The sequence below is a fragment of the Acanthochromis polyacanthus genome, chromosome 2 (assembly GCF_021347895.1).
Source record: "Acanthochromis polyacanthus isolate Apoly-LR-REF ecotype Palm Island chromosome 2, KAUST_Apoly_ChrSc, whole genome shotgun sequence".
NCBI lineage: Eukaryota > Metazoa > Chordata > Actinopteri > Pomacentridae > Acanthochromis > Acanthochromis polyacanthus.
Window position 1 is genome coordinate 11,270,632 of NC_067114.1, and position 14,210 is coordinate 11,284,841.

Here is a 14,210-nt window from a genome sequence, read left to right on the forward strand (position 1 = left end):
TTTAGGCATCAACAGCCCCAGAATGTGACCGAAATCTGTTGTGTGCTCATGATATTGATAATGGGATGCAAAGGAGATGCAGAAACAAAACAAATAGCAGCATGTGTCTTCTTTTTCTTCATTTCCCAGTCTTTCCATTCGGCATCATTTTGTATGTAAGACTGTTGATCATTTCTTAAGTTATTGGCAAAGAGAAACAAACGAGCTAGTGTTTACTTTCAAATTTCAGAGAAAACCGTGTTTGTATTCACAGTATCTGAACTGAAACCAAGAGATATGGAACATAAGAAGGTGGTGGTTTAAGGAAATGTTCTTCTTAGAATGAAAACCAATTGAGCATTCTCATGTTTCACTTCTGCAGCTCAACTAGGATTAAACTATGCACTTCAGTTAGTATTTAAAACCATCATTCATTGCTTTTATGACTAAACATAATCGGGTTGCAGCAATTACACTTAGCCCACAACTAATTAACCGATTAGTGTCCTTATCGACTGATCTGCTAAACATTTTACCGATTAATCCCTGAATTGTGTGGTCTATAAAATATCAGAGAATAGTTTAAAATATCAGACACAAGATGACAGAAACAACGAAGACTCCTTTAGAATCCTTGTTTTTCAAAGATATGAACTTATTACAAAAACCAGAGAAGAAATTTTCACATTTGAGAGGCAGGAACCAGCAAAAACTTTCAGACATCAATAAGCAATTTTCAAGCCTTCAAGAACTGATTAATTTACTGATTGTTTCGGGTCTAAATCGCACATCTATACACACACCACAACAAGTGAGTTCTTCTCAGGTATAAAGGGATGCCTCTACTCACAGGATCCCTCACAGTCTGTCATAAACGTATTTCATGTGTCAGAAAGAGCAGAAGACAACAGCCGGGTAAAAAATTCTCATATATTCCAGTAACTAAGATGCGCTTTGACAGCTGTTGGACAGTGCTATATTTTTTTTTATCCAAAGCAACGTGTGGAAAAGACTCACTGGACTGAGGACTTGGAAATAAAACACTTTTACAACCTCTTAATTTCACGGACATGATGTGAAGTTTTTCCTCAGTGATTTAAACCTCAGCAGAGCCATAAAAAGTTGAAGACAGGAGGGTGATTTGTATGCTTGTGTAAAGACTTTCAGACATGCTGTAAGACAAAAGCCAAATCAAACAGCTCAATGAACACGTCGTAGAATTATCACAGTAGAAGAAGCCTATTTAACAGCTGCACCTATATGACATTTTCATTTTAATTAACGATTAAACAACACATCTGCCTTAAATCCAAACTCAAACGCCAATAAATTAGTAGGAGATCTCATGTGATTAGCAGAAAGACAGCATCTTCTCTGTGGCACATTTACACAGTTTGCTCATGATCTACCCGTCAGCTCTGAAAAGGGCTTCTGTCTTTATTGCACGTTTGACTGGATTGAGGATTTTTCACACACACACAGTGTGATAATGACCAATGTGACTGGACTTAATAAGCTTCAAATAATAATTAGTGTTTCTATTATTTATTTATTTTTAAATAAAGCCTGTTTTTCCGTTGTATTTTCAACGTTACAGAAGAAAAAATTGTGAGCTGAAATGTTGGTAATTGGAAAAGCTGACGCAACTGACACACACAAAGAAAGTTTTTCCTCTTGGCTGAGGTGGAAAGAACGTGATAGAATACAATGAAAACAGACTGAGGGAAAAAAATCACGATGAAGGACGTGACTTTAAAGCTCACCGAGGAGATGAAATTTTGCAGCACACAAAAACTGTCAAAGCCCACGACAACACGACGCTGAAAGCTCAAACAGCTCCCCTTTATTAAAGGTAATGCATGCAGAAGCAGGTGTGGGCATGCTAAAGGGGTAAAGCCAAAAGGCGGGCGGAAATATCAGGAAACGAAAAGCAGAAAGGGCAGGCGAAAGTCCCAAAAAAATAGGCAGGAGGCAAAAGACAGGAGAAAGCCTTGGGAGCCACTACTGTTAAAGCACAACAGACAATCTGGCAGAGGGTAATTGGAAGAGGACCAGTGTGCATCAGGGAGCTAACGAGGGAAAGCACAACAGGTGATCAGGGGGTTAAGGGGGGAATCAGGCGATCAGGAGAGGTGGGACGGTCTGGGGTTACTGCAGGGCAGATGGAGCTGCTGGATGTGAAATGACAGGAAAGCTTCAGGAACTGGCAAACAACGGGAATGAAAAACTGAATGCGAAGTGAATGAAACAATCAGATCTGGGTAGCACGATAAGGAGGCTGTAACCAATGTAAATGCCATATTTCAATTACGTTTTCTACATAATTTGCCTTCCACATTACTTATTCATAATTGGGGCGTAAATGTTAATGGGGTAGTGCAAGAAATACTAAATCCATATGGTCTCTGGGTGGGCTAAAAAAAAATCGCTGTTTCATGTGATATTAACATCATCCACCCTCCTCTAGAGAAATAAATCCAATCGGAAGAGCCTAATTTTTTTATTTAACAGATTACAAACCCAGCAGATTTGCACAGGATGATTATTATAAGTCACAGGAGGACTCAAAGTAATTTGTGTCCTGAGCGAACAAAGCTTAAGTGTAATAAGCTGCAGAGATGAACATTTAGATTAGTGTTGCAATCAAGGATGCATGTGTGGAAGAGAAAAATATTAGCCGTATGGATTTGAACTGTATGACAGTTTGTGGCAACAAATTACATCCCCATTTTTTTCCTGTATCAGTGATGGACTAACGATGAGTGAACGGCCTGTACTTTGATAGAAGAACCCAATTAGTCAGCTGTGATGAATCCCGTCTTGAGGCCGCAGTAATTTGCTTGTCTGGTTGAATCTCACCCTGTAATCCATCTCCACCTACCCCATCACTACCTCACATCAGCAACAGCTGACCCAATTAAAACAAATTGAATACTGACAGCTGAAGTCCACTGTCTGAGTTGACACTTAGATCTGCTGAGTAGGAAAATAATACAGCTTCAATCTAATGCATGAAAAGCACAACTCAAGTAGTGGGGTTAAAAAGTTTGGAACTTCATTGAAAGTTTTAGTGGAAATGTGAGCAGATTGTCTGTGTGTACTGACTGCACACATGAACTGCACACTATGCACTTGCTATGCAGACCGCACACTGCATGAAGGTCCACATGGTTCATGGAAACAAATCCAAGCAGCTGGCAGCTGGGTGATGGTTTGTGAGCACAAACAGTCAGACAGACATTGATGGACCAGCAGCAGCACAGGAACAGTTTTCTGCACAATCTGCCTTAGTTTTATAGGAGTGGAGATGAAATTACTAGTCCAGCAATGAAAAAAATTAACTTCAGTTGCTGTATTATTTTTGTTACATTTTAATTTCTTCTTTGTTTTTTTTTTTTCACATTTGAGCAGAAATGCCAAACATCACCTGGTTTATCTAAATGTGAGTATTTTCAGCTTTTATATAGCCCATTTGATAGTAAACTAAATTTATTAGGACTGACAGTATCATTTAATGAAACTTTTTTTCTATGACTTCATTACTTTGCAGCTTAAATGGTAATTGTAAATAATAGTTAGCTGCAGCCCACATTGTGTGCAGATGACATTAAATGTGCTGTTAGGTATGAAATAGCCAAACTCAGTTGCCACTAAGTAGGTTACTAATTTTAATATTTGCACTAACGGGCATTATTGAGAAACCCCTGATGGAAAAGCTCGATACTTTGTATTGTTTGTTCGAAAATCTATTTTTTATTTATTTTTTTTACATAATTGTGGTAACATCTAAAGAAAGCACAGTCGAGCTCACCCAAAGACAGGCAAGTAAGTTGCGCGATTAAAATTACAGATTTGATTTAATAGACAGATTTAGTCAAACAAATCCGAGGAGGTCTGAACTCCGAAAAGAGACGCTGCATGAGAAGATGACAGACCACATTTGTTCAGTCGAGGAAAACATCTCCCACATAATGGGTGTGTTTGAACCACAGCACACTTCCTCACTTAGTGTCATTAATTATGAAAAAGAGCAGAGGAGTTAGAAAAAAAATAAATCAACTGCTGACAAATCTTGAAAGCATGTAACAACAAAACACTTTAGTTTGTTCTTCACTGCCGCTGCCTTTACAGAAGAGCAGCGGTTTTCATCATGGAAGCTGTTTCAGTGGATTCAGTGATTCTAATTCAGAGGGAAAATCTTGGTGTATTTTTTTTTGTATAAACATTTATTTAAATGATGAATGGTCTGCATTTATATAGTTCTTTTCTACCTAACAGCTACTCAAGCACTTGACAATGTTTTCCACATTCATCCACTTACACAGGGGTCAGGGATCGAATCACCAACTTTACAATTAGTGGACAACCCGCTGCAGCACCTGAGCCACAGCCACCCATGAATCCTTATAGCCTTAAAATACCTTTCCAGTTTTTGAATAAACCTGATTTAACCTTTTGATCCACAACATTAGTCAAAAGTGATCCATATTCAATGGAAAATGGGTATCTCTTGGGTTAAAATGGCTGAGATGTAACTGTGCATCTTTGCTTCCTCTAGAATGTGCAGATCGTTGACATCTCTCCACCCACCTCTCTGGACTCGCTGCAGCTGAACACACCAGCTTCACTTACGACTCTGCCCTGTGAAAATACTCTATTCTACACAAAGGCATTATTAGAGTCATTTAGTCAAACATCTTTCATCCGGAAACCTATTCTGAAGAAGAGTGACTCAGAAAGCACCACCCGGCACAACAAGCCCTCAAACTCATACGACCACACAGGTCGTATGTATGTGCCCCTGAAATACGACCCATGAGAGCATATTTAGGTTAGCACCTCTACGAGGGACAGGAAGGCATTACGGGATTTAATTCGTGAAACAGCTTTTCCCTCACTTTCGCAAGACGGGTTTAGGGTTATGGTTAGGGTTAGTGTTAGGTCAAAGTTTGTTCATGGTGACGTTTTAGCTGAGACACCGGAGTGTCGATATTTACTCAACGGCTAGAGATCGCTTAACTTCAAAACGTAACACTAGGTTGTAATAAGGGCGTGTACAGACGACCTATGTGGTCGTTTTTTCAAGGAGGACATTCTCCCCGGCAAGTTGACTTGATGGTTCCTTCGGTTTTTGTTATGTATGAAACTCTGGAAGACTAAAATCTGCATTTTTGAGACTGTCATTAATAATAATAATAATGTTGACTGCTGATTTTGCTCCAACCAAATCTCCACCTGACTTACAACGGTGCTTTTCATGTTATTGTGGCAACTTCAGAAACTCAACAAGAGGAAAAAAATGACACCAAGAACATCTGCTACAGTAAAAATTGACAAGGGATAATGTTTGAATCAACACTCATAAAGAAGGCTTTTATTTGCCTATTTTAGACTCTTCATGATGATTTAGCCCTCTGGAGTCAAACTAATTAATTGTTTTTATTGCCAAACATTCTCCAGTGGATTCATATCCCCGTATTTCAATAACTTCTCAAATTTATTGGAATTACCACCCAGAACGTTCTCCTGTTTTATATTCCCAGTCGTCGCCCCGCTCACGTCCTTGCTCTCTCTCACACAGTCTCCAGCCCTGCCTACAGGCTGCAAACAGCAAGTGCTGACAGATGAATCAGCGCTGTAATAAATGTACAGCAGAATATTTATAGGCACTGTTACATTACTTTTGTGCGTACCAAGGACAGCAAAGCTCTGTACAGTAAGGAAAAGTTGTGCAGTAAAATTCTCTTTGTTCTGTTTCAATGAGGTCTGACATGCGGTCTAGTGATCAATTCACAGAAAGGTTTAAAGGGTTCGGGCTATTCTAACCACTCTAATGTTCATACTGCCTGTAAATGTGCCCACTGCTCTACCTGTAGTTACTGAATAAGTCATGAATTCTGCTGGCATGTCAAACAGGGCTGATTGACATTTAATTGCAATTTTTCTGACGCATATTGAGATTTGATTTGTGATATAATTTTTCAAAGTCCTGCTTCAGTGCGGTCTTGGCTGTGTGATAGTTTTAAGACGTGATAGAGCCTTTCCACATGAGGCAGAATGAAAGCACGACACAACGAGGACAGCGTGAATTTATACGGTGATTGACACAACAAATTAATTCCTGGGTCAGGCATGTTGCATAATATATACGCTAAATTGTTGCCTTTGTGATTTTCTAATTGCAGCGTTTCAAATTGCAATTCTGATTTGAAATTGATTAACTGTTCAGCCCTGAAAATATTTAATAAATCAAATTTGTATTCTTCACATAATCTTTTTACAGTAGAACAAGATCAATAAGTCAGCCAGCAACGTTATCAACCAACAGAATCCTGTCACAGATCTGTGCTATTGGCATACATACGTATATCGAATGTCACGTGGAACTGCAGTGCACAAACACCCGACATATGTTTGCAGTTACTTGGAAACACTGTTCCACAGCTGAGAAGCACCAATTCAGATGCATTTTGCAGGAAAATGAGCGAAGAATCCTGTTTTTAATTGCAAAAAAATCTTGCCAGGATATAGATTGGGTCAAAAAGCAATTACATGTTTATTTTTCTACTGTAAATAACCTTACTGAGTAGAAATTTAAAAATCTGTAACACAAATTAATTTATGAAAGTGAATATCAGCCAATTTACTGAATTTAAGCAAAGCTCCAAGATGGCAGCATCTGCCTGTGAGTTGGTCCATTACTTTGCTCCACAGTGAAATATATCAAGAACTGAATCGTAATCACACTTTGTCCACAAACAACAACAGCTTTGATTTATGACCAAATACCTGCTAAATTACTTCATTAGTCAGTGTTTGCACAAATAGAAACCAACATGATGAATATAGTAAACATATGTCAACTTGCTGACGTTTAGCATTTAAGCCAAAGTGCTGCTCTGTCTTAGGCTGAGCTCACATTGCAGAATTTTGGGTTTATTTACAAAGAAATTATTGGTAATGTGACAGCTGTACAGATCTAGCCTTAACCTGAAGATGGCAGACTGATCAAGGCTGCCCTAAAAAAGAAAAAAAATGGTTAAAATGGTTACAATTACCGCCCAGAGCAGCAGACCTGTTCGTTATCATTTGTTACGACACGTGTAACAAACGACCGAACACCTGGCGTAACATTTGTTATCTCCATGTAGACCTTTTCCTCTCAAAATTAAATCAGTCTGTCACTCTACAATTCAGTTTTCTGTTACCTTCTTTCTTTTCTTCTTTTTCACTCCTTTATCTTTTCTTTTTCAGAATTCCGGAATGTTCCACAGGTAGTCTAACCTGATTAGCCGCTGCTAAGTGACTGACAGGGCATGTTATCAAAACTGCCCAATAGGAGAATAAATTGCCTCTCCCACCTGAGGCTGTGGTGACCAATGGGAAAAAGGCTTCGCTCTGTTGCTTTCTTTCTTTTTGTTTATGCCTAAATGTTCTATGTTCAAGTCCTTGAGTCCAACATTAGCAACAGAGAGTAAAACTAACAGCTGAAATTTCACCTCCCGTTCTCACTGAAAAATTAACAACCCACGTCTTCCCAAACAGTTTCTTATTCAGTCTTCTGCTTTTGTTTTTCCTCGCTGCGAGGTATTATTAAACGTTAGAAAAAGTTGCTCACTGTGTTTACGTCCGTATCCCCATGAGATCACGAGAGGTGGTGATTCCCCCGATTCCCCCCGGCAGCATAATCTTAATAACATCCTGTAGCACGTGTGCACACAGCATTATTTCCAGATCTAGCAGCGTGTGCATGTCTGAGATTAGAGAGAAGAGTATCTGTAAAAATTCTCCTTATTGTTGGGATTTAAAACTCTGTAGTGTGAGCTTATTGCAATTTCTCATTATTATTAAAAGTTGCAAGAGATGTTCAACGGTATAATTCAAAATGTAACATATATTATCTGGAAATGACTACTTTATACAGTGGCTTCTTTTTTTTTTTTCATCACTGAAGATGTCAATAGTCAGTTACAATTCAACTAATTGCCATAGCGACAAGATACTTTTGCAATTTTTGGCTTATTATCCATTAGTCTGCCAGTCTGAACCTGCTCTGTCGCTTTAGACGCTGCCTTCACTCTCCACCCAGCAGCAGTCCTCAGCTGCTCCTGCTGTCCTGATCATCACCTGCTACCACCTGCACCTCGTTCACCTTAATCAGCCGCCCAGTTTGCAGCCACTAACACTGGCCTTCTGCCTCATTGCTCCGTACTGCTCTGGGAGGAAGACACGAATAATTAACCACTAAGAGAAGGGCATCCCTAGTTTGTGTTCCAGTAAACATCCCCGTAACTATGCTTTGATAATAATAATAATAATCACCGTTTGCATGTAAAAAAACTAAAAGATCAGTATAACCTCTACGCATAGCAGCATGTATCCACAAGGAAAAAGCAAGGAAAGGAAAAAAAAAAAAATCTGCATTTCACCACTTCACCATGGCAGCAGCAATTTGTGTAGTTTTGCTGCACCAACCTGCTACCTTCAAGTAATGAGCTCTCAGAGTTGCCAAATTAAAATCTTTGAGAAGACGCTACATGATAAAAATGAAGCAGCAGAAAGCCCCCACAAATGAAGCCTATTTTATTCCCATTTTTCTGCAGCACAAGAGATTTTTGGTTCATACTGATTATGGCTTTTCAACCTCTTCTGCACTGAATGCCTTTCCTGCCTTTAGGTGTCATACATTATATTACATTGAAAACTTCAGCAAATTCTTATTCTGCCAAAAAAAAACAAAAAAAAACAACACACATTCGCCCTCTTCTAAAACTGTATGAAAGACTCTTTTTTTCCTCTGAAATGCCTGAGAATCCAAAAGTATGTGTGAGCCTAACTTGTACTTTCCAGAGCTGCATACCACAGCCTGCACAAGCATGCACACAAACACCTGCACACATCTATGCACAGGAACATGCTCCCACCTCCCTTCTCCGAGTTGTTTTTTTTGCCCACACTCATATATTCCAACACTGCACTCATTGTCACTCTTGGAAAATCACATCAGATAAATACCAAAATATAACTGCCCTCTGAGCATCGGCAGAAATGCTGATTTACTGCGATTCTCAGCTGACTTGACAAGTGGATTTGCTTGAAGCCATCATGGGAGCCGTCATGATCATTTGCAGCTAAATCAGCGCTGCGTTAATGACTTGCTCTCAGAGGCTTCATGGCCATTCAATCAGACAACACACTTGTAATACACATTCTCAGAGGTCAAAGGAAGCTGTAAACAAGCTGTCTTTTCATCAACGGCGCACTAATGAAACTCTTTAAAAACACGTTTCTAACGGCATACATGACACACATACATCTTACACTGAGCGCTTAAAAATCCCTGCACTGACAATATTATGATGATCAGAATTCCATGTAAACTTCGGATTGTTTTCAAGGAATCACTTTTTTTAACGCAATCTGATATGTTGATTTATCTTTTATCATTTGATAGACAATTAACCGGCACTCTCCTTTACTTGTTTCGGCCATTTTTCCCGCTACAACGTAACAATTAACTGGATTTTGTTATTTATTTTTTGTTATATACAGCAGTAAACCAACCATCTTTAGGTGGCAAACTGTTAGTGGTCAAAAACAAATTATAAAAAACTCACTCTGGATTCGGAGAAACTGTGAACGCCATTTTTCACATTTTCTTTGACAGTTTATAGACAAAACACTTAATCAATAAAACAAGTGACCATTTTCGCAATAATTAACATAGCTGATAGCTGAAGCTTGCTTCCGTTCAGTCATACTACCTACGCAGCAACTCCTAACCCAGATCAACAAATACACACAATAAATAGAAGAAAAGAAGAGAAAAGCGGTTAAACTGCAGTCTGAATACTATGCATACAGATGAAGTAGGACATGAACAAAGCTACAGCATCACTGCAACAAGCACATAAGACATTTCAAACTACAGCCTTGACAAAGTGTTCTCTAAACAACATGTAGCTGAGACATTTCTGCTTCTGGTAGCATGAAGCAGAGGAGTGCAGCAAACAGCCCACATGGCGGGCATGTGTGAACCTGCTCAGTCCAGCTACCCAATAAATTCTCCTCGGCTGACTGTACTTAATAAAAGCGAGAGTTGAGCTGGTTTATGTGCTGTTGCCGTGTTGCTTTGTCCTGGGAGCAGACCACTTCACTCCAACACGTAGTTACACTAGTGGAATACTTCTGTCTCATCCCTGAGTGCGAAGCTGACACCAGAGACATCTCGCTTGACTGTCCGCAGTGAGTCAGCTGCACTAAATGTTTCATTCTCACATGCCGTAATGCACTGTGGTGTGAGAGCTCCTGTTGGCCTCTAGAGCGCTGAAACTAAGTGCATGTACGGTTTATGGCTGTGTGAGTAGTGCACGAAGACTTTAAGTATACAAGTCTCAGTGGGAAATAAATACAAGAGCCAGAATATGCCATTTCTGCGCTTGTCTCATCATTATATAGGAAGAATATGTATTTTTTAGAGATTTCAAAAGTGCACTAATGACTCTGGCTCCTGTCTGACTGAGAACGCTGTCGGCCACTTACAGACAGATTATGGGTCTAGATTTGCAGCGGAAGCATTCAGAGCAATTATCAGTGAAATGTAACAATATAGCTCAGAAAATGACAGGTCATTTGGTTCTAATAGTTTTTATTGTTCAAAATATGCATTTGTACGTCATCAACGGTTTCCTGCTGCAGTAGCTGCAGCAGATTCTGTTGTCAACAACAGCTCTGTGCTCCCAAACTGTAAAAAAAAAAAAAAAAAAAAAAAAGACAAGCACAGAGACTAACTGTTGCTATTAATGGGATCTCTGTCATGTCCCTGCAGTTTATGTTAGAGGGCTTGGAAACAAGTTCACAAACTAAAATGAGTACAAACACTCACAGCAGCCAATAATGATGCTGGCTAACCGTGCAAGATCCGGTGAGAGAGAGACGAGAGGAAGAAGTGAGAATGCTTGATATGCATGACGTTTTTAAAACTAATTACGGAGCGACTGTCCTAGTTTTTAAAAGTAGCATAAAAAGACAATGAACCATGGCCAGTTTTTTTTTTTTTAAAGGAGGAGTTTCACTTTTGGGGGAGCTGACTTGCTCTCTCCATCTCTGGCAAAGAGCAGGATGAGAAGATTGATACCAAACTCATGTCAGGATTCAGAATACTGTTAGAAGCTGCAGCCAGGTGTCTCCTCATAAAGACTGGAAACAGTAAAACAAGTGAACTTCTGTAGAAAACCTACCTATCAGCATCTTTAAGTCTCACTAATTGCCATGATATATCTTGCTTGTTTAATCTATACAAAAACCAAAGTGTAAAAACACTGCGTTGTGGTTTATGAAAGGTTGTGTGTGGGACTACTTCTTGGCCCGGGTGCAGTAACTTCAGAGACTTAATGTGTTAATTAGTGAGCCTCAGAGGTACCGCAGGCAGGGTTTTTTTCCCCCCTCATTTTTTTCTTTTTTACCTTTGTACAGAGCCAGACGAGTTGTTTCCCTGTTTCCACTCCTTTATGATGAACTGGGCAATGCAGCCACTGGCTTTAGCTTCATATTCGCCAAACAGAAATAAGAGGCTTTTCAATCTTTTCATTGAACTTAATGCAATAAAGTGAACAAGCCGCACCTTACAACTGGCATTTCAAGTACTAAGATACAGACTGCGCCATCTGTCTTTTTAAAAAGTGGCATAAATAAAGCAAATAAAGCACTATTGATTCTTGAGAGCATGGCTTTTTCTGTATAAGTAGTAGATATGTTTATGAGTGCTCTTCATTTAGATGAAGTTCTCCTGAAGAATGACTGAAGAAGCGACCGTGCAGATTTAGAAGCATAAATGTGGCACAGAATTATCCTTTCCGTCAGAGTAACCGAAGTAGCTGAAACATGCTCTTTAGAGGTAAGTCACTGGGGGCACCTCAGCAAAGCTCCACCCTGCAGACGCCTATGGGTGCCAAGCTGAAATGGAGACCTGCCCCCAGGAGGAATGTTTACCCAAGCTTAGCACAGAGCCTTATTGCTGAAGGAAGCATGAGTAGACTTCTGTCTGCGTTTCACTTTTGCACCAGCTCTGTGCTGTTTCAAACTGGGACCTTCCCAAAATGATCCTTTCCTCCCCCCCATGTGATGACAAGAATAGCTCCTCTAAAGGCGCAGAATGGAGAGAAATTAACCATGTGTGATCAAGCGTAAAGTACCGGTAACTGCACACCAGCGAGGAATTTGAGCAAAAAGAGAAAAAAATTCCTGACATTCCTAAAAGTATGAGAACAAGTTCAAGTCAAATGGTGTTCAGGGAGCAGAGATTTAGCTTTGAGCAGTTTCATTCATTCAGATGATGTAACTGAGGGAGGAATGACGGAGCAGATCACAAAATTCTCTTTGCAAGTTTCCTCGCACACATAATCACACTTAATATGGCTGGATTTTTTTTAAAAATGTAACTCCAGCTGAATGCAGAATTGTTCTACTGCCAGTACTTGACATTTTATTGTACTCTCAAAAGCAATGCAATGTGTTGTCACTGTACATTTCCAGGTGAAGTTGTGCACTTTTCTGGAAAATATGCTGTTCTATTCAGCACTGCAAGCATTCAAGCTGACACAAATGTGCATTTAACAACACTAATGAATGAGGCATCAGATCCATTCACTGTCTCTAAATCAAGAGCTGATTAGACATTATTGCATATTTAACACAGGCTCGCTTCAGCCCACTTACTGCTGAACTATTCTGCTCTTGTACTGTATCTGTAGTATCATATTAGGCTGTATGTACATATTAGTACAGTGAGGAGCCTCTCTGTACTGATCCTTGGGGAACCTGCAGCTTTTCTCACAGTGCTTTGTCCTCTATCACACCCTCTGAACAACCTGATCTCCAGCAGACAAAAGAAGTTCCAGCTGTACCCATTTTTCTAATCAAAAACACACAACAGGAGAAGCACACACCTTGTTGTGCAAAGCAGAAGAAAAGGTATTAACCCACTTAAACTTCCTCCTAGACGAGCACGAATCGCAAAGTACTAAGGGGCTGCAGAACCGGTGTTTTACCTTGTATGTGCTGGTTGACCACATTCTCCAGCCGATCGAGCCTCTCCATGATCCGGAGAGTGTCTCCTCTTTTGTCCCCCTCTAACTTTCTCTCCGGTAAAGGCATCGGGACCTTGATGTAAATGTTGGCGATGTAGTTAGTGACCCATCCGACATAGAGCAGGCAAACAATGTTGGTCATGCCGCTCAGGATCACGCATGTGGACACCAAAGTTTTGGTTCTCCTGGTGCAAGCCATGCCGACATCCCTCCATACAGGCTGCAGTATCCCGTTAAACCGGAGCACTGGGCGACAGTCACCCGCAACAACAACAAAAAAGAAGAGAAGAAAGAAAAGAAATCAGCCTTAAAATACCGAAGTTGTTCCCAGCGACTGCGCAGCAATGCGATATCCAACGCGCAAAGCATTCACTTGGCAAGTGCCGTGAGTTTTATTTTGAGGACTGCGCCAGGTTAATAACAAATATCTACAGGTGAAGGTCCCCTCTGTCGCTCCATTGTGAACCTCCGTCAGGTCCAGTTGCATTTGAGGATTAAGGAAACAGGAGAGACGCCGAGCATCCTGCTGCAGCCAATGGGAGGGATGGAGAGGACTGACAGCCTCCCCGCTGCACGCGTCCCCGCTGCGCACTGATTCACTGTGAAAGTGGATCTGACCGGACTATTTCCATAGTAGAGGACGTAAAGTATTAGAGCCTATTTCTGCACAGGCGGCGGGATGTTTGCGCCACGCCAACGTTACGCTGCGTATTTGCAATCCAGCTGAAACACTGAAGCGCAATCTCTGTCCCGTGCGTGAGCGGGCAGATGCGTAAAAGCGATTTTTTTGAAACACGAAGGAGTGAAAAATTGTGCACCCTACCTGCTGCTGCAATACTGGATCAAACCACGAGATAGAGACAACGGGACTCCCTGTGAAATCGAGGTGTGGGGTCATGTTACAAGGTCTGGCTCTGGTCCACCTCACCATGAAGCCACACAGGAGACAGAAAATAGCCCACACCCAACCCACATGCTGCTTTAAGTTACACCAGTACAGGGAAATAAGACCAAGAAGCCATTTTCTGCCAAAGTGTAAACTGCAAATCGTTAGTTTAACCTCTAAACATCTCCATCTTTGAGGCAGTGCATTGTTATTGTCTCTGTGTGCATCCTCTTCTTGCTGATGATTGGATTCAGATT

General features: G+C 40.5%; 1 protein-coding gene across 1 annotated transcript in view; it reads right to left on the reverse strand.

The window, feature by feature from the left end:
- Positions 1-14,003, reverse strand: part of galnt18b (UDP-N-acetyl-alpha-D-galactosamine:polypeptide N-acetylgalactosaminyltransferase 18b) — an 84,147-nt gene extending 70,144 nt beyond the window's left edge. Inside the window, exon 1 of the mRNA XM_022212710.2 lies at positions 13,029-14,003. Within this exon, the coding sequence (XP_022068402.1) occupies positions 13,029-13,266 (238 nt within the window). The 5' untranslated portion in view covers positions 13,267-14,003. The remainder of the gene's footprint in view (positions 1-13,028) is intronic.
- Between the last annotated feature and the right edge of the window lie 207 nt (positions 14,004-14,210).